The 27,985-nt window shown below is 36.5% G+C and overlaps 1 protein-coding gene across 1 annotated transcript in view; it reads right to left on the reverse strand.

Moving 5' to 3' along the window:
• LOC127869751 (intermembrane lipid transfer protein VPS13A-like) overlaps positions 1-27,985 on the reverse strand; it is a 172,802-nt gene that overhangs the window by 26,146 nt on the left and 118,671 nt on the right. The window contains exons 69-72 of the mRNA XM_052412411.1: positions 26,312-26,443; positions 14,345-14,478; positions 6,990-7,119; positions 6,688-6,810 (exon numbers count right to left, since the gene is read on the reverse strand). Coding sequence (XP_052268371.1) covers positions 6,688-6,810; positions 6,990-7,119; positions 14,345-14,478; positions 26,312-26,443 — 519 coding nt within the window. The remainder of the gene's footprint in view (positions 1-6,687; positions 6,811-6,989; positions 7,120-14,344; positions 14,479-26,311; positions 26,444-27,985) is intronic.

Consider the following 27,985-nt stretch of genomic DNA (forward strand, 5'->3'; position numbering starts at 1 on the left):
GAAAAATAACTATTTTACCTATAAAAGCGATGTCCGAAAACTTAGAGTGTCCGAAAACATAGAGTAATTACGGTAATAACATTGAACAAGAGGGCTTGAAGGGCCCAAAGTCGCTCACCTGAGATAATAAGATATTATTGGGACAAATCTTCTGACCAAGTTTCACGAAGATCGGAAAATAAATGTGGCCTCTAGAGTGTTTACAAGGTTTTACTATAGCCATATAAGGAAAAATGCCCCACCCCCTGGCAGCCATGTTTTTCAACCAACCGGCATCATTTTTAAACTCATCCAAGATATTATGAGGATGAATCTTCTGACCAAGTTTCATGAAGATCGGACAGTAAATGTGGCCTCTAGAGTGTTAACAAGATTTAACTATAGCCATATAAGGAAAAATGCCCCGCCCCTTTGAAGCCATTTTTCTCAAGCAAACATAATTATTTTCGAACTCAACCAAGATATCATTGAAACCAATCTTCTGACCTAATTTCTTGAAGATTATTCAAAAAATGTGGCCTCTAGAGTGTTAACAAGGTTTTACTATAGCCATATAAGGAAAAATGCCCCGCCCCTGGTGGCCATGTTTTCAAAGCAACCAAAATCATTTTCGAACTCATCCAAGATATCATTGGGACAAATCTTCTGACCAAGTTGCATGATGATCGGAAAATAAATGTGACCTCTAGAGTGTTAAAAAGGTTTTACTATAGCCATATAAGGAAAATAGCCCCGCCCCTGTGGAGGCCATGTGTTTCAACCGCCGGCATCATTTTTGAACTCGTCCAAGATATAGTTGGGATGAATCTTCTGACCAAGTTTCATGAAGATCGGACTATAAATGTGCCCCTTAAATGTTAACAAGATTTTACTATAGCCTTATAAAGCCATATAAGGAAAAATGCCCCGCCCCCTTGGCGGACATGTTATTCAAGCAAACATAACCATTTTCGAACTAATCCAAGATATCATATGTCTTCTGACCATATTTCAAGATTGGACAATAAATGTGGCCTCTAGAGTGTTAACAAGGTTTTACTATAGCCATATAAGGAAAAATGTCCCGCCCCCTGCGGCCATGTTATTTAACCAACCGGCATCATTTTCGAACTCGTCCAAGATATTTTTTGGATGAATCTTCTGACCAAGTTTCATGAAGATCAGACAATAAATGTGGCCTCTAGAGTGGTAACAAGATTTTACTATAGCCATATAATGGAAAATGCCCCGCCCCTTGGCAGCCATGTTTTTCAAGCAAACGTAAACATTTGCGAACTCATCCAAGATATCATTGAAACCAATCTTCTGACCAAATTTCATGAAGATTGGACAATACATGTGGCCTCTAGAGGCAAATGTTGACGTCGAACAACGGACAACGCACGACGGACAACGGACGACGGACAAAAGGATATCACAAAAGCTCACCATGAGCACGTTGTGCTCAGGGGAGCTAAAAATGGAGGAATTAAAAAAGTTCTTTGCATTTTTGAGTATTCAAGTCAATTGTAAATAGAAAATGTTTATGTTAGTAAATAAGACACATCATCTTCAAAATCTGTCAAACAGCAAAGTGTGCAAGATTAACATATATGCAAGATTATTCGATAACTGTAATTTGACAGCTTGTAATCATTAACAAAACCCAAAATACTTAAGTTTTAAGTTCACCATTTACCAGTTACTCGCAGGCTGTTTTGGTTTAATGCTGTTTGCACATAGTTGTTTTCACTTGGTTTCTGAGTGGGAAAGGGTTAATATTATATTAGATAAATGTATTAAATGTTTAGTGTTCAGAGCATGAAAATATAACAAGAGCACCGCATAACGGGTGCCACGCTCGGCTCCTGGCACAGTTTTGAATAAATGAAAGCTCGTCAGATTTTTTTTAAGAGGTTACAGTGACCTTGACCTTTGACCTAGTGACCCCAAAATGGGTGTGGCATGTAGAACTCATCAAGGTGCATCTACATATGAAGTTTCAAAGTTGTAGGTGGAAGCACTTTAATTTTAGAGCCAATGTTAAGGTTTTAGCACGACGCGTACGGTGGACGTCGGATGTAAGACGGCCGACGACGAGCTGGCTATGACAATACCTCAGGTTTTCTGTGAAAACGCCGAGCTTGGAACTATTTCACACTTAGATCTTCCATAACACCAACATTCAGGACTTAAAGAAGTGTTTGATAAAGTACATGAAGGATGTGAACAAAAGGTTCATGTTTTTTTAGTGTCTTTAATTCCTTTAATTAATTGGTCAAAACTTAAGCAAATCAATTCCTGTATCTCAAGAATTTAATTCTGAACAAAAACATGAACCCTTAACAAATGCACACACTCCAACAAATAATCACACTGTTAATAATGTTTGCAACTTGAACTATCAAAAGTGAGTTTGGATATCACTTGACTTCAAATGTATTAAAAATTTATGCAAAAGATTTCCCCATCTGCAAATGCTACTTATCAATATGTGATACCCATTGAAAAGAATGTCTGACACACTGAATACAATTGCTTACACTTGTGAAGCTATCATACCTACTGTGGAGCTTTCAACTTTTACATAAAAGTATATATTTTAAGTTGAAAAACATACTTATTAAAACAATAATTTAAATTAGTAAAATTACCCAGGCATTTTTAGCTCATCTATTTTTTGAAAAAAAAAATTATGAGCTATTGTCAACACCTTGGCGTCGGCGTCGGCGTCGGCGTCTGCGTCGGCGTCGGCGTCCGGTTAAGTTTTGCGTTTAGGTCCACTTTTCTCAGAAAGTATCAATGCTTTTGCATTCAAACTTGGTACACTTACTTACTATCATGAGGGGACTTGGCAGGCAAAGTGAGATAACTCTGGCGTGCATTTTGACAGAATTATGTGCCCTTTTTATACTTAGAAAATTGAAAATTTTGGTTAAGTTTTGCGTTTAGGTCCACTTTTCTCAGAAAGTATCAATGCTATTGCATTCAAACTTGGTACACGTACTTACTATCATGAGGGGACTGGGAAGGCAAAGTTAGATAACTCTGGCATGCATTTTGACAGAATTATGTGCCCTTTTTATACTTAGAAAATTGAAAATTTTGGTTAAGTTTTGTGTTTAGGTCCATTTTATTCCTAAGTATCAAAGCTATTGCTTTCATACTTGCAACACTTACTAACTATCATGAGGGGACTGTGCAGGCAAAGTAATGTAACTCTGACTGGCATTTTGACAGAATTATGTGCCCTTTTTATACTTAGAAAATTGAAAATTTGGTTAAGTTTTGTGTTTAGGTCCACTTTATTCCTACAGTATCAAAGATATTGCTTTCATACTTGCAACACTTATTAACTATCATAAGGGGACTGTGCAGGCAAAGTTATGTAACTCTGACTGGCATTTGGACGGAATTATGGGCCCTTTATACTCAGAAAATTGAAAATTTTGTTAAGTTTTGTGTTTTGGTCCACTTTACCCTTAAAGTATCATAGATATTGCTTTCATACTTGGAACACTCGCAAACTATCATAAGGGTACAGTAAAAGGACAATGTGCATAACTCTGGTTGTCATTTTTACGGAATTATGGCCCTTTTTTGACTTAGTAACTTTGAATTCATGGTTAAATTTTGTGTTTCGATCCACTTTACTTCTTAAGTATAAAAGCTATTGCTTTCAAACTTCAAATAATTTCATGCTATCATGAGGTTACTGTAGCTGGCAAGTTGAATTTTACCTTGACCTTTGAATGACCTTGACTCTTAAGGTCAAATTATTAAATTTTGCTAAAATTGCCATAACTTCTTTAGTTATGATAAGATTTGATTGATACTTTGACAAAACTAGTCTTACCTGACATAACACAATAGACTTCACCCAAACCATCCCCCGTGCCCTTTCCCCCCCCCGAACCCCCCCCCCCCGATTTTTTTTTTAAGATCATCTCACAAATGACCACCACACCCTCACACTATACCCCCCCCCACCCCCCACAATTATTTTTTTTGAAACGGTTAAAAAACACAAATATTTATTTTTATTATTTTATGTTTGAAATACCGTCCAACCATCGCACCCAACAATCCCTCCCCACCCCCCCCCCTCCCCTTCCACCCGAACCCCCCCCCCCCCTATTTTTTTTTTTTTAAGATCATCTCACAAATTACCACCACACCCTCACACTATACCCCCCACCCCACCCCCAATTTTTTTTTAAACAGTTAAAAAACACAAATATTTATTTATATTATTTTATGTTTGAAATACCGTCCAACCATCGCACCGAAGAATCACCCCCCCCCTCTCGAATTTTTTTTTTTGCATTTTGCATTTTTTTCGCATTTTTGGAAGATAATGTAATATATGTCCACACCCCCACACTATACACCCCTCTTCACTCCACCCCTCCCTCCTTTGTTATTGAAAATGAGAGTCCCTTCACCTTTAAAAAGAAAATAGATGACCGGTCTGCACCCGCAAGGCGGTGCTCTTGTCTTCATGATGCTGCAATATATATGTCACAGACCATTGAACTGCTGTGTCATAAATGAATATCTCTACAATAATTGAATAGCTCTGCAAGAATTGAAAAGCCCTACCAGAATAAAGTAGCCCTATCTGCGTGTAAGAGATAATGCATAGTAAACTTGCAAAACAGATGTTGCAAGGGTAAAAAATCACACACAAAAATAAATGTAGCAGAAGTGTTAAACTTACAAACTGGTTGCAAGGCAAAAAACTAGCACACTAATTTCTATTAAAAAGAATTATATTCTAAGAAAGTGATTTAACTTTGGAAACAATCAAATACACATGGCTCTTCCATCCATTGAATACTTGTATGCTCATTCATGAACACCAAGACAAACTTTATCAAACCAGTGATTTGTTAAGAACGTCACTAAGTAAGCAGCTAACATAGTAGATTAAAATGATAACAAGATTGTACATTACATAAAACTCTCGGCAAACAGATTTAACCTTTGATTTGGTGTAGAGCTGTGATAAATAAACATAAATAAATAAAAAAAATGAACAAAATTTTAATTTCAAACTTCATATGATATTACTTGTTCTTTTTATTCATTTAAACCGTTGAGTCTTTTAAACATAGAAAAATACATTAAGATGAAGTCATATGATGGGCATATATAACCGCATAAATCCAACTTTATATTTGAATGTTTTTTTCATTCGTAGTCAAATTAAATTTATAAATATGGGATTGGGAAATGCTGATTACTTTAAAGCTGTTTGATATGAAAATAATACCTCAAAATGTGTTACACTTACTTGTAGTTAAGTATTGTATTAGTATTAGTGCTATCCCTTTGTTGACCATCTATACATGACTTGGGTGTATGAACACTTTGAGTGCTGTATAAGTACCAATTTGATAATTTTAAACTGTAGACATTAACGTTTCTCTTAATTGAAAGTCTTTTTGGCAGTATGTTGCTAACTTTTTAAAAGTAGTTTTATTTTTGTTTTGCATTAATAGTACATATTTAAGATTACTCGTATGTGTATAAAAACATTTTGAAATATATTTCTTCCGAATATGGATATAAATGGGGCACTTTATGACAAAATGAAACTCGTCTTCTATATCATTAAGGTTGCAGAGGGTGCATTTTCTATCTTGTCCAGGCACATTATTATGATGACCGATTTCAATATTTAATTTGTGGAATGATAAATATAATATGGCTAATACATATCTGTATTTTGGATTTATCAACTGGCTTAAATATGCTGACTTTTCAAAACAAGACTATTGTCAAGCAATATAAGTCCCCTACCGGCTCCACCATTGTCTGAAATTCCAGATTTTCTTAATATATATTTGTTGCCATAGCAACCGGAATTTTTAACATAAGAACAAAATGAAATGACGTGCATAATGTCCATATTGCCATCTATCCATGTTTCATGAAAAATATTAAGAACTTACAAAGTTATCACAGGATCCAGAAGACCACAATTTTCAGCAGTACTTCTATTCTATGTGTTGCCATAGCAACCATAATTTTTGACGTAGGAACGAAATGAAATTACCTGCATAATGTCCATATTGCCATCTATCCATGTTCCAAGTTTCATGAAAACATACGAAGACATTTTAAAGTTATCGCAGGATCCAGAAAAGTGTGACGGAAAGACTGACAGACAGACTGACGGAGCGCAAACCATAGGTCCCCTCCGGTGAAACCGGTAGGGGACTAATTAAGTTTTATTTCTCTATATACATCAAGAGAAGTTGAGTCTTCTAGTCCTAATCGCCAATTGCTAATATAGATATTGTGAAGTCGGGCTCTTAGCTTTGGGATGAATGTTTCTATTCTAATATTTCATGTAAACCCGAGGATTGAAGTATCAGACGCACTTGAGACTCCCAATTAGAACGAGAATTGTTAACATTTATGTTATTTAATTGTTTGTTTAAAACGGTATTTAAAATACAATTTTCTTGTTTAACCGTGTGTATCTTTAAAAAGAATTTAATCATTGTAATGTATCTTTCGATATACACTGCAAATAGAACAAATGGCATATAAATAGCACAAAACACATTTACTGTAAATAGTAAATATGTCATATAAATAGAACAAAAAACATTGCAATATAAAATACTATAAATAGACCATATGACCTATTAATGGCACATAGATAGATTATAAATAAAATATAATTGTTGTGGTTACCTCCTGGGCAACAGTTGCTAGGGCAAGGTCGTGAGTGAAGAGTAACACCCGCTGCATGCCTGAGAGGAATGAGACCCAGTAAACCTTGATGTCAGGGTCGTAGAAGAACTCACCTATACCGTCCTGTACAACAGTTATCACACGTTAAAGAAAGGAATAAGTCACAAGTAATAGATGACTAAATGGGTGATGCAATAATTATTTTATGCCTGGTCTATTGACAAATTAGACATTCATACAGAGATATTATATTAAGTGCAAGAAAAGGGCAAAATCAGTCTGCTAAATCCCCTTAACATTACCTGAGTGAGGTCGTTTTTCATTTCCTTCTTTTCTCCACAGCTCCAGACCAGTTCCCTTTTACCATTGGCATCTTCCCAAGTGTACAAGCCGGCGGTACCACCAGCAATCTTCTGTACGTTCTTGACAGAACTGAAATATGCCATTAGCTATGATATACAGGAATACAGACAGGCCAGTGGTACCATCAGCAATCTTCTGTACGTTCTTGACAGAACTGAAATATACCATTAGCTATGATATACAGGAATACAGACATGCCAGCGGTACCATCAGCAATCTTCTGTACGTTCTTGACAGAACTGAAATATACAATTAGCTATGATATAGAGGAATACACACAAATAGAAAGCCATATGCTACGATAGAAAGGAATACATTTAAGTAGGGTAACATTAGCTACGATATAAAGGAATACGGTTTAATAAAGCAGTATAACCGAGTGAATTATTGAACTGATTTACACAGGGAATAGTGTTAAACAATTTTATTCGTCCAGACTGCAAATGTTTACAGAACTGTAACATTGTCTGAATGATCCATCTGAAATACTTAAGTATTTACCTTGAACCCATTCAACGACTTCAGTTTTTCAGGCAAAGATTTGATTCTCCAATAAAACACATATGTTTTGGAAGATTCATTGAAACTTTGATAAAACAAAATTACATTGTAAAACAAATTTTCTTAAAATAAAATTCATTTTAATTATTAAATGTTTACCTGCTATCCCTAGTTATACCTTTCCAGGTGGGTTAGCTTCTCCAGAAATCTTCAATTCGGCCACCTCTCCTACTGAAAACAGATTCAGGTTAAACATAGTACAATGTAACCTAACCGGAAATCAAGAACTGTAACTCATCTTACTTTTCATACAATTATGAAGATATAAAACGATGAGCGGGGTTGGCAGGTGGGACTTACCGATAGCTGGTAAGTATTTAATAATTAAAATGAATTTATTTTAAGAAAATTTGTTTCAATGTCATAAATACATACCTGCTATCCCTAGCTGATTTTGTAGCTGTGGCGGGAGGTTCTCGTTATATGTTCCCATCACAACAAAAACCCATAATCAGGTTTTTCAGCCAGAGATAGAAAAAATGTGTCCTCATACAATCTTCGTTAGTACAGAATTGTACTTAGTTTCTGAATAGAACCAGTACATTTACGCCATGGAAGAAACTACCGTTTGAGCAACTACAAGAGGACCCAACATATATAAATTGTCCTGTTGACACTCAAGAGAACGAAGATAGAATGAGGAAAAGGTGGTCGGATTCCTCCAGAAAGCAGCTTGAAGCACTTCAGAAAGTGGAACATAATTAATATACGTCCACGAAACCAAAAGAGCTCTTAATTCATGCGGTCTGATCTTAAAAAAAATATAAATCCCTAGATGAGAGAGATGAATACGCCTTCTTAATAGTCGAGGCTACCCAACGATAAATTTAAGCCGCAGACACATTCCCCTTTTAACGGAATGAAGTCTCTTACGAGAACCTCGAATAGACTTTATTCTTTAAAGATAGAATTAAAACGCCCTGACTGGGCAAAGGAGTCTATCATCATCTTCATTTCCACAAGTATTAGAAAGACTTGGAACTTTGAAGGGTTAGAAGCCATAGCGGGGAGTTGATATTTAGCAAGGAATATTGGCTGACATAACAAAGTTACAGATCCATCTGAGGAATCAAAACGAAGACGACCATCCTCGATAGACAGAGCCTGAATTTCACTTCTCCTTTGGCTGAAGCCATAGTAAGAAGGAAAACTGTTTCCCAAGATAGAAACTGTAAAGAAGCTTGATCTAGAGAATCAAGAACACAAGCCAAATCCCATTTAGGGGCAAGTGTACGAGAAACAGGACGTTTAAGTTCCATAGATCGAATCAGTTCCGAAATCGCTGAATCAGCACAGACTTGTGATGATTTAGTAAATGCCAATGTATGCGAAATCATAGATCTATATCCTTTGATGGAGCTAAGAGAAAGTATCTTATCATCAAAAAGATAGATGAGAAAATTCGCTATGCGTCTAGCAGAAGGATTGAGGGGATCAATTTTGCCTCGAATACACCAATTAGAGAAGAGTTTACATCGAGCATCATAGATTGCTCTAGTGGATTTTCTCATTGCAGAAGCAACAAGGATTGAAGCCCTGACAGAAAAGCGTGATAACGGCCAGACGTGTTAGTGGAACATTGCTGGATCCGCATGAAGTCTGCCTCTTGAGACAGAAGATCTAATCTGTGAGGAAGTGTCCTGGGATAATCGTACAGGAGACTGAGAAGATCGTTGAACCACGATCTCCTGGGCCACCAAGGGGCGATCAGGATTATGCTACACAAACTCACCCTGAGTTTCGCCAATATTTGGGGAATCAGAATGGGAGATAAGCGTAAGCGTCCAGTTGGTCGAACAAAAACGCGTCTATTGAACACGCTGCTGGATGGTAAACCGGACTCACATATAGAGGGAGTCTGTGATTGTGTCTGGTTGCAAATAAGCAAACATGAGGAAATCTGATTGGTCACTTCCTGATGAAGTGTCCACTCCGATGGAAGTAATTGGTGTTTGCGAGACAACCATCCGACAGGGCGTTGAAACGACCTGGAATATATTAGGCTAGAAGACAAATGTTGAGCGTCTTGCAAAGAACAAGTAATTCCTTGGTTTCCAGATACAGGGAGTGAAATTGTGTTCCCACCTGTGCCTGAATGTAAGTCACAACTGATGTGTTGTCTGTTGACACCATCACACAAGAGTCTTGGTATTAACTCCGGAAGAATTGAAATCTGCGTTAACAGATCGTCCGGAGACCACTTCCAACAAGCTGAGAGGTTTGTAGTTTCTAGTCCGTTCATTATGCTTAGGATTAGATAAATCCTGGTACTTTTCACAGTTCTTCTCGTTTTCGAATGGTCTTATTAGTTGATTCCAACGATTGAAATATTGATAAACAGTAGAACCAAAAGGAAGGCGTGTATCAATGCAAGAAGCATTCTTAGAAAGCCTGTTGGGATCAAATGCACGGACTAATTTTTCCGTGATAGAGATCGTCGAATTAGTAGACATCTCGGCAGGTGTTGGGCAATAATCATCAACAAGATTTTGAAATACCATTTCATAGATCCGAATAATTGATGACAATATTTGATCCGTGTCCTCATTGGAATTTGCCTCTGAATCGGCCTCATTGTCTACAACACCAGCAGTGTGCAAAGAATCAGCGGAAACAGAATTGGAAATACTAGGTCTAGTATCATGCACCAGATTGCGAGTATCTGGTAATGATAAATGACCATCCACCAAATCAACCCCCTGATAATTAAAACCGTAAGAAGACGGTAAATTATCAGGATTGACCGGTACGAATTGCCCATGCGAATCTTGAAGCCATTACGTGTCCGGATTCGACGGTGCCGGAGCACGAGGTACCCAAATAGGTAGCGTAGCAGATACCCGTGGTGCAGAGTAAGTATCTGTAGTGGTGAGACAAACACCAGACGGCAAAGTCTGCGAAGTAGTACCAGTCATAGCAACATGTGTTAATGTTAAACTGGAAACTGGATCTGGTACATAGGGTACCGCAACATTACAATTTGAGACAGGATAGTAATGTGTAGGATACGAGTAGTCAGAGCGAGACTGGTATCGATCATATCGACGCCGTGAATGAGGGCTACTTGATAAAGGAGATCGTGTACGACGTCTACCTCTATTGTTGGTACTAGTTGACGACCCAGATGCAATTGAAGAAGAAGAAGAAGAGGAAGAATAATCCGATGATGATGAAAATTGTCTCTTCTTGATCGATGACCGGTTACTGGTGCCCGGTAGTACTGACCGGTGACCGGCAGTATTGACCGGTGACCGGACCGGTCACTGTTGATAGATGACCGGTGACCAGACCGGTCCCCGGCGACCGGTACCCCAGACCGGTGACCGGACCGCTCCCTGGTGACCGGACCGGTGAGCGGACTGGTCCCCAGTGACCGGTGACCGGTCCGTTACCCGATGACGTACCGGTCATGCTATGACCAGTGTTGTCACCAGACAATGACCGTATGTCGGCTGCCAAATTGTCCGGAATTGGTCGTAGTCATTAACAAATGCCATCGGGCATAGACCGGCTGACGGTTGTCACCATATGGTCTGATGTTGATCGACTTTCTAACGAAGTTAGCATAGTACGATCTCAATCTTGCCCTATACCCGATGACTGATGTTGCCAATTCTCGACCGTAGTCAGTGGTAGGAATGATAGGAGGATTATCCTGCACCAAATGATGATTCTCTGGTAATGAAGAATGATTATCCGCAAAGTCGACACACTGATAATTAAAACCAGAAATAGACGGTGAATTATCAGTAGTGACAGGTACATATTGTCCAAAGGAACCTTGACCCCATTTGTCACGCAAAGACTGAGTAGCAGCCGGGGTTTTCCGACTGGGAATAGTAGTAGATACCCTCGGTGCAGACAAAACAGCCGTTGTGGTGAGATGAACTCCAGAATTGAAGGGCTGTGAAATCAGATCAGTCAATGCAACATGTGTTGACATCACACTGGGAACTGGTGCATAGGGTAAGGAGACATTACATTCAGAAATAGGATAGTAATGTGACCGGTCATAAAAGTCGGAACGACAATGCTTCAGTGAAGCTTGTCTACGACCTTTATTCCTGTTATGGCGAGATCTAGAACGGCTACGACGCCGAGAGCTAGAACAGCTATGACGGGAATAACGTCTTCTTGAGTATCGTTTCCGTGATGATCGAGATGATCGATAATGATCATAACGATGACGGGAATGAGAACTGCTCGATAAATAAGAGCGTGTCCGACGTCTACCTCTATAATCGAAACTAGTCAACGCCGAATGTGCATTCGACGACGAAGAAGTGGAATAACCCGATGAAGAAGAACGTCTGTTTCTGATCGTTGACCGGTGACTAGCAACTGTTGACCGTAGCAGACCAGTAACAGATGACCGGTGACCGGTGAGTCGGACCGTTCATCAGTAACAGATGACCGGTGACCGGTGCCCAGTGGGTCAGACCGGTCATCAGTAACAGATGACCGGTGACCGGTGGGTCAGATCGGTGACCTATGACCGGACCAGTCTCCGTTGACCGGTGGGTCAGACCGGTGACCGGACCGGTCTCCGGTGGATCGGACCAGTGACCGGACCGGTCTCCGCTGGGTCGGACCGGTCTCCGATGACCCGTGGGTCGGACCGGTGAACGGATCGGTCTCCGTTGACCGGTTGGTCGGACCGGTGACCGGTTGGTCGGACCGGTGACCGGTCCGGTACATAGTGACGTACCGGTCATGACATGACCAGCGTTGTCACCGGATAATGACTGTATGGCGGTTTCCAATTGGTCTGGCATTGGTCTGGCATTGTCCTTGACCAATGCCATCAGGCAAAGACCGGCTGACGGTTGTCATCATATGGTCTGATGTTGATCGACTTTCCGATGCAAAGTACGATCGCCATCTTGCCTGATACCCAGTGACTGATGCTGCAACATGTCATCTGTGGTCTTCAAAGTCACCGGGTATTAATCCACTCTTGTATCTGCGACCATCATGTAGTCGATTATATGAAACACAAGAGCAAAACATATTCAACAATAAACTGGTCACAGACCAGATTATCATACGGTACATAAAATCATTATTTTCCCAAAATGAAATTAAGTAACATTCTCTTATTATTATTGTAAATGAGAAAGTCAATAGTACCTATAACCTATAATACGACTGCCGAAAATCGTAAATTAAACAAAGTTTAATTCAAAACAGATGAAAATTCAAATAACCATAATTAAGATTGTCATTTGGAAAGTAAAATCATTATTGCACACAATGGCAAATGATAAACATTCTGTCAATGTATTAGAAGAACACGCTATGCACGATCTTGTAACACATGAGAAGAATATTTACACAGTACAAATCTTCTCAATTACCTATTGATGAAGATCACGATAAGTACGTGTTCATGTACATGAGCCGGTACAAAACACCCAGCAAAGCTGAAAACAATTTAAATTATACGCGGTGACTGATGCTGCAATTGATCATCTGACGTCTGTTGTAAAGTCACCGGGAATTTCTCATCTGGTGAAGGTTCATCTGTACGTTTTCTGCTTAGAAACGTTTTGCTACGGATTGCTTCTGCCACGTCGCATCGTCTCACGCACTACAAACAGAGCATTTATGTTCAAAGGAACAATTAGTGCATGACAAACAAGTCTTGTGGGAATCCCACGAAGCCTTAATGTGCCCACACGGATCTCTAGTTTGTAAACTCATTCTTATTCTGAAAGTAGAAAAAGAAGAGAATCCGCGTAAGAGATCAATGTAAAAAGAACAAAATAACTGAAATAATCAGTTAAACAAAGTATTTACAATGTACAAAATTGTCAATAACTTGTTGAAAAAAATCACGAAATCCTCGTGCTCAAATCATGAGCACATGCAAAAATCCGGCAAAAAGTGAAAAACAATTAATTATCAACAAAATAATATAAGAAAAGATTTCTGAATGAAGCAGAAACGATAAATTATACTATTCATCGATTTTCAAACCCAATTCCACCACGCAGAATTGAACTAAAAGTCCAAATTTAAAGCCGATAGAAAATGGCGATCTGCAAGGTGTGTCTCCAGAAAAGTAAGATGAGTTACAGTTCTTGATTTCCGTTTAGGTTACATTGTACTTTGTTTAACCTGAATCTGTTTTCAGTAGGAGAGGTGGCCGAATTCCAGCACTTGAAGATTTCTAGAGAAGCTAATCCAGCTAGAAAGGTATAGCTAGGGATAGCAGGTATGTATTTATGACATTTAAATGAAATCATATGATAAAATAACATCACATCAGTTTTGGAAATTCTTTAAGTTTTCAGACATGCCGAGTTTTTGAAAACACTCTCTTTAAGCAAAAAATAATTATTGCTTGTTACTAAAATTTTTGGGATACCCAGATTTTTCCTAATAAATAATCACTTTACAGTTTTAAGATTCATTTTATCTACCAAATTAGGTTATTCCATTTTACACATCACACACATTTTTACACAACATGACAATCATAACACCTGGCAGATGGATCATAGTGTTATGTGTGACAAATAGTCTTCAATTTTGTTAATCCTTATTTAAAGGTGTAAAAGGCCACGATTAAACAAAAAAAATTATTAAAGTAGAATTTCAATAATTAAAGATTGATGCTACAGAATATCAAATGCTTTTTTTTCATGGTCAAAATTATTTAAAACAAATTCAAACAATAACAAATTCTTAAATGAATCAAAGATCTAACATAAACTGGTCTGTGACCTACCTCTGGTAGAACTCAATGACACATAGGTCTGTGTGGTTGATAATGTGCACGGTTGCCATGCCATCCTTATAGTGCGTCAAGGTTGTAACCATGGCACTCTCCGTCTCCTGGCACTCAACATTGATGCCTCCATACTGGAAAAAGCAATTAAGTATGTTCCCTATTATTTCAAAAGTAATTAAACCTTTACCTCTTAGATACAGTTTTTATATGTTTGAAGTCCCTTAGAAAATGAAATTAAATCTAAGACCTTTCTAACTAGAATAAAGTTCAAAGGCTTCATTTTCAACACTTAAATACTGATGAACAGCAAACAGCATAAAACATGAACAGCCTGCAAGTTACTTGAAGGGTGTTCTGGTTTTATGATGATTGCATATAGTCATTTTCACTTTGTTTCTAAGCAGGAATGGGTTAAGTATACTTGGTAATTATTTCACAAGCAATTTTAACAGATTTGCAGTGATACAACAATTGTAAATAAATGGGCTTATCAACAGTACTTCCCTTAGATACATGGATGTATTTCAAAAGCATATATATATTCCCACTTTTAAAATCAAGTAGCAATTATTCTTCTTGAGTACTTGTTGATTTCAGTAGATTATTGACTTAAATTTTTGAGTGGACTTAAAAAACAATGGTGCATCCATATAAGGGGTGACAAAAAATGTGATCACCAATGTATAAACAATAACTACCAAAACAAACACATTTTCTATTTATAAATGAAAAATCCAGCATTGTTGACACCCTCCAGAAACAAGAGGGCCTGAAAGGCTCAAAGTTGCTCACCTGAGATAGAAAGATATTATTGGGATAAATCTTCTGACCAAGTTCATGAAGATCAGAAAATAAATGTGGCCTCTAGAGTGTAAACAAGGTTTTACTAAAGACATATAAGGAAAAATGCCCCGCCCCCTGGCAGTCATGTTTTTCAACCAACTGGCATCATTTTTGAACACGTCCAAGATATTATTGAGATGAATCTTCTAACCAAGTTTCATGAAGATTGGACAGTAAATGTGACCTCTAGAGTGTTAACAAGATTTTCCTATAGCCATATAAGGAAAAATGCCCCGCCTCTTGGAAGCTATGTTTTTCAAGCAAACATAATTATTTTCGAACTCATCCAAGATATCCTTAAGACCAATCTTCTGACCAAATTTCATGAAGATTGGACAATGAATGTGGCCTCGAGAGTGTTAACAAGGTTTTACTATAGCCATATATGGAAAAATGCCCCAACCCTGTCGGCCATGTTTTTTAAGCAACCAAAACCATTTTCGAACTCATCCAAGATATCATTGGGACAAATCTTCTGACCAAGTTTCATGATGAACGGAAAATAAATGTGACCTCTAGAGTGTTAACAATTAGGGTTTTACAAAAGCCATATATAGCCATATAAGGAAAAATGCCCCGCCCCCTGATGGCCATGTTTTTAAAGAAAACAAAACAATTTTCGAACTCATCCAAGATATTATTAGGACAAATTTTCTGACCAAGTTTCATGAAGATCGGAAAATAAATGTGGCCTCTAGAGTGTTAACAAGGTTTTACTATAGCCATATAAGGAAAAATGCCCCGCCCCCTGGCGGACATGTTTTTCAACCAACTGGCATCATTTTCAAACTCGTCCAAGATATTATTAAGATGAATCTTCTGAACAAGTTTCATGAAGATTGGACAATAAATGTGGCCTCTAGAGTGTTAACAAGATTTTACTATAACCATTCGTAGCCATATAAGGAAAAATGCCCCGCCCCCTTGGCAGCCATGTTTTTGAAGTAAATGTTACCATTTTTTAACTTATCCAAGATATCATTGGGACAAATCTTCTGAGAGAGTTTCATGAAGATCGGAAATTAAAAGTGGCCTCCAGAGTGTTAACAAGGTTTTACTATAGCCATAAAGGAAAAATGCCCCGCCCCCTGGCGGCCATGTTTTCCAACCAACCGGCATCATTTTCAAATTCCTCCAAGATATTATTGGGCTGAATCTTCTGACCAAGTTTCATGAAGATCAGACAATAAATGTGGCCTCTAGAGTGTTAACCAGATTTTACTATAGCCATATAAGGAAAAATGCCCAGCCCCTTTTTCAAGCAAAGGTTACCATTTTTGATCTCATCCAAAATATCATTGTGACCAATCTTGTGACCAAGGTTCATGAAGATCGGAAAATAAATGTGGCCTCCAGAGTGTTAACAAGGTTGAACTATAGTCATATTAGGAAAAATGCACCGCCCCCTGGCGGCCATTTTTTTGCAACCAACCGACATCATTTTCAAACTTCTCCAAGATATTATTGGGATGAATCTTCTGACCAAGTTTGATGAAGATCAGACAATAATTGTGGCCTCTAGAGTCTTAACAAGATTTTACTATAGCCATATTAGGAAAAAATGCCCGCCCCTTGGCAGCCATGATTTTGGCAAGCAAACGAAACCATTTTCAAACTTGTCCAAGATATCATTGAGACCAATCTTTCGAGCAACTTTCATGAAGATTGGACAAAAAATGTGGCCTCTAGAGAGTTTACAAGGGCAATGTTGACGCCGCACAACGCACGACGGACAAAAGGCGATCACAAAAGCTTTCCATGAGCACGTTGTGCTCAGGTGAGCTAAAAATATATGTATTGCTTACCAATCTTAAAGATTTAGCTACAAAAGTCGCAAAACTCAATGATAATTTATTAATTACATTTAAGTTTTAAGTGCATTTGCGCAAGGGATGTTAATGCGTATCTAATTCATAATGATTTTATTACAATTCCTAATTTTGGGGTGTTTGCAAAGGGTCTATTCCTAACAAGAAACCGTCGAGACGGGTGATGCTCCCCAAAGTCACAATATTGCACTATATATTCAGATAAAAGAAAACATCTTGAGGGCACAGTAGTTGGGGGACAATATTTTTTTATAGAAAATTTCAAAGGGCCATAACTCTGTGAAAAATCATCCGACCAGAACCCACTGATAATATGCACATCTTCTCTTGGTAGTGAAGCTTCCCATAAAGTTTCATTGAATTCCGGTCATTAGTTGCTGAAAAATAGCCCGGACAAGAATTGCACTATATATACATTTAATGGAAAATTTCAAAGGGCCATAACTCTGTGAAAAATCATCAAACCAGAGCCGGCTGATAATATGCACATCTCCTCTTGGTAGTGAAGCTTTCCATAAAGTTTCATTCAATTCCGGTCATTAATTGCTGAGAAATAGTCCGGGCAAAAATTGTGCACGGACGGACACACGGACGGACAGACGAAGCGGCAACTATATGCTCCCCCCAGAATAAAAAGTGACCATCACAACCATATTACAGACGACTGCATTCACAACAAGACTATTGCCAAGCAATATATGTCCCCTACCGGCTTGACCATTGTCAGAAATTCCACTATTGTCAGATTTTTTTTTTAAATTTGTTGCCATAGCAACCAGAATTTTTGACGTAGGAACAAAATGAAATGACGTGCATAATGTCCATATTGCCATCTATCTATGTTTCAAGTTTCATGAAAAACTTAAGAACTTTAATAGTTATCGCAGGATCCAGAAAAAAACACCATTTTCAGCAGTATTTCTAGTCTATTTGTTGCCATAGCAACCAGAATTTTTGACGTAGGGACAAAATGAAATGACGTGCACAATGTCCATATTGCCACCTATCCATGTTTCAAGTTTCATGAAAAACTTAAGAATTTTAAAAGTTAACGCAGGATCCAGAAAAAAAACACCATTTTCAGCAGCATTTCTTGTCTATTTGTTGCCATAGCAACCAATAGTTTTGATGTAGGGACAAAATCAAATGACGTGCATAATGTCCATATTGCCATCTATCTATGTTTCAAGTTTCATGAAAAAATATTAAGAACTTTTAAAGTTATCGCAGGATCCAGAAAAAAACATCATTTTCAGCAGTATTTCTAGTCTATTTGTTGCCATAGCAACCAGAATTTTTGACGTAGGGACAAAATGAAATGACGTGCACAATGTCCATATTGCCACCTATCCATGTTTCAAGTTTCATGAAAAACTTAAGAATTTTAAAAGTTAACGCAGGATCCAGAAAAAAAACACCATTTTCAGCAGCATTTCTTGTCTATTTGTTGCCATAGCAACCAATAGTTTTGACGTAGGGACAAAATCAAATGACGTGCATAATGTCCATATTGCCATCTATCTATGTTTCAAGTTTCATGAAAAAATATTAAGAACTTTTAAAGTTATCGCAGGATCCAGAAAAAAACATCATTTTCAGCAGTATTTCTTGTCTATTTGTTGCCATAGCAACCATAATTTTTGACGTAGGGACACAATGAAATGACGTGCATAATGTCCATATTGCCATCTATCCATGTTTGAAGTTTTATGAAAAAATATTAAGAACTTTTTAAGTAATTGCAGGATCCAGAAAAAAATCATCATTTTCAGCAGTATTTCTAGTCAATTTGTTGCCATAGCAACCAGAATTTTTGACGTAGGAACAAAATGAAATGACGTGCTTAATGTCCATATTGCCATCTATCCACGTTTCAAGTTTTATGAAAAAATATTAAGAACTTTTAAAGTTATCGCAGGATCCAGAAAAAACACACCATTTTCAGCAGTATTTCTAGTCTATTTGTTGCCATAGCAACCAATATTTTAGACGTAGGAACAAAATGAAATGACGTGCATAATGTCCATAATGCAATCTATCTATGTTTCTAGTTTCATGAAAAAATATGAAGAACTTTTAAAGTTATCGCAGGATCAAGAAAAAAACATTTTCAGCAGTATTACTAGTCAATTTGTTGCCATAGCAACGATAATTTTTGACGTATGAACGAAATGAAATAACGTGCATAATGTCCATATTGCCATCTATCCATGTTTCAAGTTTTATGAAAAAATATTAAGAACTTTTAAAGTTATCGCAGGATCCAGAAAAAACATCATTTTCAGCAGGATTTCTAGTCTATTTGTTGCCATAGCAACCATAATTTTTGACGTAGGAACAAAATGAAATGACGTGCATAATGTCCATATTGCCATCTATCCATGTTTGAAGTTTTATGAAAAAATATTAACAACTTTTAAAGTTTTCGCAGGATCCAGAAAAACACACCATTTTCAGCAGTATTTCTAGTCTATTTGTTGCCATAGCAACCAGAATTTTAGACGTAGGAACAAAATGAAATGATGTGCATAATGTCCATATTGTAATCTATGTATGTTTCAAGTTTCATGATAAAATATTAAATACTTTTAAAGTTATCGCAGGATCCAGAAAAAAACATCATTTTCAGCAGTATTTCTAGTCTATTTGTTGCCATGGCAACCATAATTTTTGACGTAGGAACAAAATGAAATGACGTGCATAATCTCCATATTGCCATCTATCCATGTTTCAAGTTTAATGAAAAAATATTAAGAACTTTTAAAGTTATCGCAGGATCCAGAAAAAAAACATCATTTTCAGCAGTATTTCTAGTCTATTTGTTGCCATAGCAACCAGAATTTTTGACGTAGGGACAAAATGAAATGACGTGCACAATGTCCATATTGCCACCTATCCATGTTTCAAGTTTCATGAAAAACTTAAGAATTTTAAAAGTTAACGCAGGATCCAGAAAAAAAACACCATTTTCAGCAGCATTTCTTGTCTATTTGTTGCCATAGCAACCAATAGTTTTGACGTAGGGACAAAATCAAATGACGTGCATAATGTCCATATTGCCATCTATCTATGTTTCAAGTTTCATGAAAAAATATTAAGAACTTTTAAAGTTATCGCAGGATCCAGAAAAAAACATCATTTTCAGCAGTATTTCTTGTCTATTTGTTGCCATAGCAACCATAATTTTTGACGTAGGGACACAATGAAATGACGTGCATAATGTCCATATTGCCATCTATCCATGTTTGAAGTTTTATGAAAAAATATTAAGAACTTTTTAAGTAATTGCAGGATCCAGAAAAAAATCTTCATTTTCAGCAGTATTTCTAGTCAATTTGTTGCCATAGCAACCAGAATTTTTGACGTAGGAACAAAATGAAATGACGTGCATAATGTCCATATTGCCATCTATCCACGTTTCAAGTTTCATGAAAAATATTAAGAACTTTTCAAGTTTTCGCAGGATCCAGAAAAACACACCATTTTCAGCAGTATTTCTAGTCAATTTGTTGCCATAGCAACCAGAAATTTAGACGTATGAACACAATAAAATGACGTGCATAATGTCCATATTGCCATCTATCCATGTTTCAAGTTTTATGAAAAAATATTAAGAACTTTTAAAGTTATCGCAGGATCCAGAAAAAAACATTTTCAGCAGTATTTCTAGTCTATTTGTTGCCATAGCAACCATAATTTTTCACGTAGGAACAAAATGAAATGGCGTGCATAATCTCCATATAGCCATCTATTCATGTTTCAAGTTTTATGAAAAAATATTAAGAACTTTTAAAGTTATCACAAAATCCAGAAAAAAACACAATTTTCAGCCGTATTTCTAGTCTATTTGTTGCCATAGCAACCAGAATTTTTGACGTAGTTACAAAATGAATTGATGTGCATAATGTCAATATTGCCATCTATCTATGTTTCAAGTTTCATGCAAAAATAATAAGAACTTTTAAAGTAATCGCAGGATCCAGAAAAAAAACATTTCAGCAGTATTTCTAGTATATTTGTTGCCATAGCAACCACAATTTTTGACGTATGAACAAAATAAAATGACGTGCATAATGTCCATATTGCTATCTATCCATGTTTGAAGTTTTATGAAAAAATATTAAGAACTTTTTAAGTTATTGCAGGATCCAGAAAAAATCATCATTTTCAGCAGGATTTCTAGTCAATTTGTTGCCATAGCAACCAGAATTTTTGACGTAGGAACAAAATGAAATGACGTGCTTAATGTCCATATTGCCATCTATCCACGTTTCAAGTTTTAAGAAAAAATATTAAGAACTTTTAAAGTTATCGCAGGATCCAGAAAAAACACACCATTTTCAGCAGTATTTCTAGTCTATTTGTTGCCATAGCAACCAATATTTTAGACGTAGGAACAAAATGAAATGACGTGCATAATGTCCATAATGCAATCTATCTATGTTTCTAGTTTCATGAAAAAATATGAAGAACTTTTAAAGTTATCGCAGGATCAAGAAAAAAACATTTTCAGCAGTATTACTAGTCAATTTGTTGCCATAGCAACGAGAATTTTTGACGTATGAACGAAATGAAATGACGTGCATAATGTCCATATTGCCATCTATCCATGTTTCAAGTTTTATGAAAAAATATTAAGAACTTTTAAAGTTATCGCAGGATCCAGAAAAAACATCATTTTCAGCAGGATTTCTAGTCTATTTGTTGCCATAGCAACCATAATTTTTGACGTAGGAACAAAATGAAATGACGTGCATAATGTCCATATTGCCATCTATCCATGTTTCAAGTTTCATGAAAAAATAATAAGAACTTTTAAAGTTATCGCAGGATCCAGAAAAAACACACCATTTTCAGCAGTATTTCTAGTCTATTTGTTGCCATAGCAACCAATATTTTAGACGTAAGAACAAAATGAAATGACGTGCATAACGTCCATATTGCAATCTATCTATGTTTCAAGTTTCATGAAAAATATGAAGAACTTTTAAAGTTATCGCAGAATCCAGAAAAAAACATTTTCATCAGTATTACTAGTCAATTTGTTGCCATAGCAACCATAATGTTTGACGTAGGAACGAAATGAAATGACGTGCATAATGTCCATTTTGCCATCTATCCATGTTTCAAGTTTTATGAAAAAATATTAAGAACTTTTAAAGTTATCGCAGGATCCAGAAAAAACATCATTTTCAGCAGGATTTCTAGTCTATTTGTTGCCATAGCAACCATAATTTTTGACGTAGGAACAAAATGAAATGACGTGCATAATGTCCATATTGCCATCTATCCATGTTTCAAGTTTCATGAAAAAATAATAACAACTTTTTAAGTTATCGCAGGATCCAAAAAAAAAACACCATTTTCAGCAGTATTTCTAGTCTATTTGTTGCCATAGCAACCAATATTTTAGACGTAGGAACAAAATGAAATGACGTGCATAATGTCCATATTGCAATCTATCTATGTTTCAAGTTTCATGAAAAAATATGAAGAACTTTTAAAGTTATCGCAGGATCCAGAAAAAAACATTTTCAGCAGTATTTCTAGTCTTTTTGTTGTCATAGCAACCAGAATTTTTGATGTAGGAACAAAATGAAATGACGTGCATAATGTCCATATTGCCATCTATCCATGTTTCAAGTTTTATGAAAAAATATTAAGAACTTTTAAAGTTATCGCAGGATCCAGAAAAAACATCATTTTCAGCAGGATTTCTAGTCTATTTGTTGCCATAGCAACCATAATTTTTGACGTGGGAACAAAATGAAATGACGTGCATAATGTCCATATTGCCATCTATCCATGTTTCAAGTTTCATGAAAAAATAATAAGAACTTTTAAAGTAATCGCAGGATCCAGAAAAAACATCATTTTCAGCAGTATTTCTTGTATATTTGTTGACATAGCAACCATAATTTTTGACGTAGGAACAAAATGAAATGACGTGCATAATGTCCATATTGCCATCTATCCATGTTTGAAGTTTTATGAAAAAATATTAAGAACTTTTTAAGTTATTGCAGGATCCAGAAAAAATCATCATTTTCAGCAGTATTTCTAGTCAATTTGTTGCCATAGCAACCAGAATTGTTGACGTAGGAACAAAATGAAATGACGTGCATAATGTCCATATTGCCATCTATCCACGTTTCAAGTTTCATGAAAAAATATTAACAACTTTTAAAGTTTTCGCAGGATCCAGAAAAACACACCATTTTCAGCAGTATTTCTAGTCTATTTGTTGCCATAGCAACCAGAATTTTAGACGTAGGAACAAAATGAAATGATGTGCATAATGTCCATATTGTAATCTATGTATGTTTCAAGTTTCATGATAAAATATTAAATACTTTTAAAGTTATCGCAGGATCCAGAAAAAAACATCATTTTCAGCAGTATTTCTAGTCTATTTGTTGCCATGGCAACCATAATTTTTGACGTAGGAACAAAATGAAATGACGTGCATAATCTCCATATTGCCATCTATCCATGTTTCAAGTTTAATGAAAAAATATTAAGAACTTTAAAAGTTATCGCAGGATCCAGAAAAAAACACAATTTTCAGCAGTATTTCTAGTCTATTTGCTGCCATAGCAACCAGAATTTTTGACGTTGTTACAAAATGAAATGATGTGCATAATGTCCATATTGCCATCTATCCATATTTCAAGTTTCATGAAAAGAAATAAGAACTTTTAAAGAAATCGCAGGATCCAGAAAAAACATTTTCAGCAGTATTTCTAGTCAATTTGTTGCCATAGCAACCATACTTTTTGACGTAGGAACAAAATGAAATGACGTGCATAATGTCCATATCTATCCATGTTTGAAGTTTTATGAAAAAATATTAAAAACTTTTTCATTTATCGCAGGATCCAGAAAAACACATCATTTTCAGCAGTATTTCTAGTCTATTTGTTGCCATAGCAACCAAAATTTTAGACGTAGGAACAAAATGAAATGATGAGCATAATGTCCATATGGCAATCTATCCATGTTTCAAGTTTCATGAACAAATATGAGGAACTTTAAAAGTTATTGCAGGATCCAGAAAAAAACATTTTCAGCAGTATTTCTAGTCTATTTGTTGCCATAGCAACCAGAATTTTAGACGTAGGAACAAAATGAAATGACGTGAATAATGTCCATATTGCCATCTATACATGTTTCAAGTTTTATGAAAAAATATTAAGAACTTTTAAAGTTATCGCAGGATCCAGAAAAAACATCATTTTCAGCAGTATTTCTAGTCTATTTGTTGCCATAGCAACCATAACTTTTGACGTAGGAACAAAATGAAATAACGTGCATAATGTCCATATTGCCATCTATCCATGTATCAAGTTTCATGAAAAAATAATAAGAACTTTTAAAGTTATCGCAGGATCCAGAAAAAAACATTTTCAGCAGTATTTCTAGTATATTTGTTGCCATAGCAACCATAATTTTTGACGTAGAAACAAAATGAAATGACGTGCTAAATGTCCATATTGCCATCTATCCATGTTTGAAGTTTTATGAAAAAATATTAAGAACTTTTTAAGTTATTGCAGGATCCAGAAAAAATCATCATTTTCAGCAGTATTTCTAGTCAATTTGTTGCCATAGCAACCAGAATTTTTGACCTAGAAACAAAATGAAATGACGTGCATAATGTCCATATTGCCATCTATCCACGTTTCAAGTTTCATGAAAAAATATTAAGAACTTTTTAAGTTATCACAGGATCCAGAAAAAAACACACCATTTCAGCAGTATTTCTAGTCTATTTGTTGCCATAGCAACCAGAATTTAAGACGTAGGAACAAAATGAAATGATGTGCATAATGTCCATATTGCCATCTATCCATGTTTCAAGTTTTATGAAAAAATATTAAGAACTTTAAAAGTTATCGCAGGATCCAGAAAAAACACCATTTTCAGCAGTATTTCTAGTATATTTGTTGCCATAGCAACCATAATTTTTGACGTAGAAACAAAATGAAATGACGTGCTAAATGTCCATATTGCCATCTATCCATGTTTGAAGTTTTATGAAAAAATATTAAGAACTTTTTAAGTTATTGCAGGATCCAGAAAAAATCATCATTTTCAGCAGTATTTCTAGTCAATTTGTTGCCATAGCAACCAGAATTTTTGACCTAGAAACAAAATGAAATGACGTGCATAATGTCCATATTGCCATCTATCCACGTTTCAAGTTTCATGAAAAAATATTAAGAACTTTTTAAGTTATCACAGGATCCAGAAAAAACACACCATTTCAGCAGTATTTCTAGTCTATTTGTTGCCATAGCAACCAGAATTTAAGACGTAGGAACAAAATGAAATGATGTGCATAATGTCCATATTGCCATCTATCCATGTTTCAAGTTTTATGAAAAAATATTAAGAACTTTAAAAGTTATCGCAGGATCCAGAAAAAACACCATTTTCAGCCGTATTCCTAGTCTATTTGTTGCCATAGCAACCAGAATTTTTGACGTAGGAGCACAATGAAATGACTTGCATAATCTCCATATTGCCATCTATCCACGTTTCAAGTTTCATGAAAAAATATTAAGAACTTGAAAAGTTATCGCAGGATCCAGAAAAGTGTGACAGACTGACGGACACACAGAGCGCAAACTGTAAGTCCCCTCCGGTGAAACCGGTAGGGGACTAATTAAACCATGTCAACATTACTTAAAAAGAAGCAATATATATATATAATAATACCAGTGCTACAAACTTAAAAGTATTTTTATAGAGTGTTGCCATAGCAACCATGTAAAAAGAGCCTATTTATAATTTGTCCTTAGCAACATTTTAGGTGTATTTTGGTATAGTGCAACCATAGCAAACATAACAATACTATTGTCAAGCAATATAAGTCCCCTACTGGCTCCACCATTGTCAGAAATTCCACTATTTTCAGATATTTTTTTATTTATATTTGTTGCCATAGCAACCATAATTTTTGACGTAAGAACAATATGCAATGACGTGCATAATGTCCATATTGCCATCTATCTATGTTTCAAGTTTCATGAAAAAATATTAAGAACTTAAAAAGTTATCACAGGATCCAGAAAACCACCTTTTCAGCAGTATTTCTAGTCTATTTGTTGCCATAGCAACCAGAATTTTTGACGTAGGAACGAAATGAAATGACGTGCTTAATGTCCATATTCACATCTATCCATGTTACAAGTTTCAAAAAAAAAATATTACGAACTTTGAAAGTTATCGCAAGATCAAAAAAAGTGTGACGGTGAAACCGGTAGAGGACTAAAAAGAGTACTCTTGCCTGGTTGTTCAGCCTGAGCAGGGTGGTGTGAGCCATGTTGAAGACGAAGGGGTTGGTGGAGACCTCAGAGTCCTTTATGGCAGCCTGCATCATCATCTCCTTGCCGGATTGCAGTGGCCACATAGCAACACACTGGAACACAGAGCACCACACTCGAGCACAGAGCAACACACTGGAACACATAGAAACAGGCTGTAGCACAGAGCTACACACTGGAACACAGTGCAATACACTGGAACACAGTGCAACACACTGGAACACAGTGCAACACACTGGAACACAGAGCAACACCATGGAACACAGAGCAACACACTGGAACACAGTGCAACACAGAACAATACACTGGAACACAGAGCAACACACTGGAACACAGTGCAACACAATGGAACACAGAGATACACACTGTAACACAAACAGGCTGGAGCACAGAGCTACACACTGAAACACAGAGCAACAGGCTGGAGTACAGAGCTACACACTGAAACACAGAGCAACAGGCTGGAGCACAGAGCTACACACTGAAACACAGTGCAACACACTTGAACACAGTGCAACACAGAGAAACACACTGGAACACAGTGCAACACAGAACAACACACAGAAACACAGAGCAACACACTGGAACACAGATACTGATACACACTGGAACACAGGGCAACACCCCGAAACAGACAGCAACACAATGAAACACAGAGCAACACACTGGAACACAGGGCAACACACTGGAAGAAAGAACAAAACACTCAGACACAGAGCAACACACTGCGACATACTGAACTAAATAATTAGAACACATTAACTCAGTCAGTTGGTGTTTTCCCACATTGCTGTCCATGTCAATCATTTACACTATGACTTTCTTTCTTGAGCAATGCTTTAAACAGTAACAAGAGGGCCAAGATGGCCCTAGTTCGCTCACCTGAGAGGAGTCGGTTCATTTAATCTTTACCAAACGTCAAACTTGACATAGATATTGTCCAGACAAACATCCTGGTCAAGTTTCATCATTATTGAACCAAAACTCTGGCGTAAGGAGTGTTTATGTTTTTGTTAGATTTTACCTGGTGACCTATATTTTGAGTTGACCCCCCTTACCAAACATCAAACTTTGCTTACAAAAATAAATATTTTGACCAAAATTCATAAAATCTGAAACAAATTGTGACCTCTAGAGTGTTTACAAGGATTTTGTATAATATAATGAAAATTTGGACAATTTAAGGGCACTAATTATGGCATTAATTATGTGATTTTGCTCATTATCAAACTTGACTGATATCTTTCAGCAACTTTGATAAAGAATGCTTGCGAAGTGTGAATGCTAGAGTGTTTACAAACCAAATGTGGATGAACGGACGGCGGACAAAGACCAATTCTAAAACCTCACCTGAGCAATCAGGTGAGCTAAAATGTGTGTTTCACCGATCTGAGCCATTTTTCCAACTTGACCGAGAAATCAATAAAACCAATGTATTGACTAAGTTTCACGATAATTAGGCAAACAATTAGACTTCTATAGTGTTCGATCACAAGGTTTCTCTCTAGTCACATAAGGAAAACTGCCCCCCCCCCCTGGCGGCCATGTTTTTTTACCGATCGGGACCATTTGCGAACTCATCTGAGATATATATAAAACCAATCATTTTACCAAGTTTCATGATGATTGGGCAAAAA

Source organism: Dreissena polymorpha, chromosome 2 (assembly GCF_020536995.1).
Source record: "Dreissena polymorpha isolate Duluth1 chromosome 2, UMN_Dpol_1.0, whole genome shotgun sequence".
Classification (NCBI taxonomy): Eukaryota; Metazoa; Mollusca; class Bivalvia; order Myida; family Dreissenidae; genus Dreissena; species Dreissena polymorpha.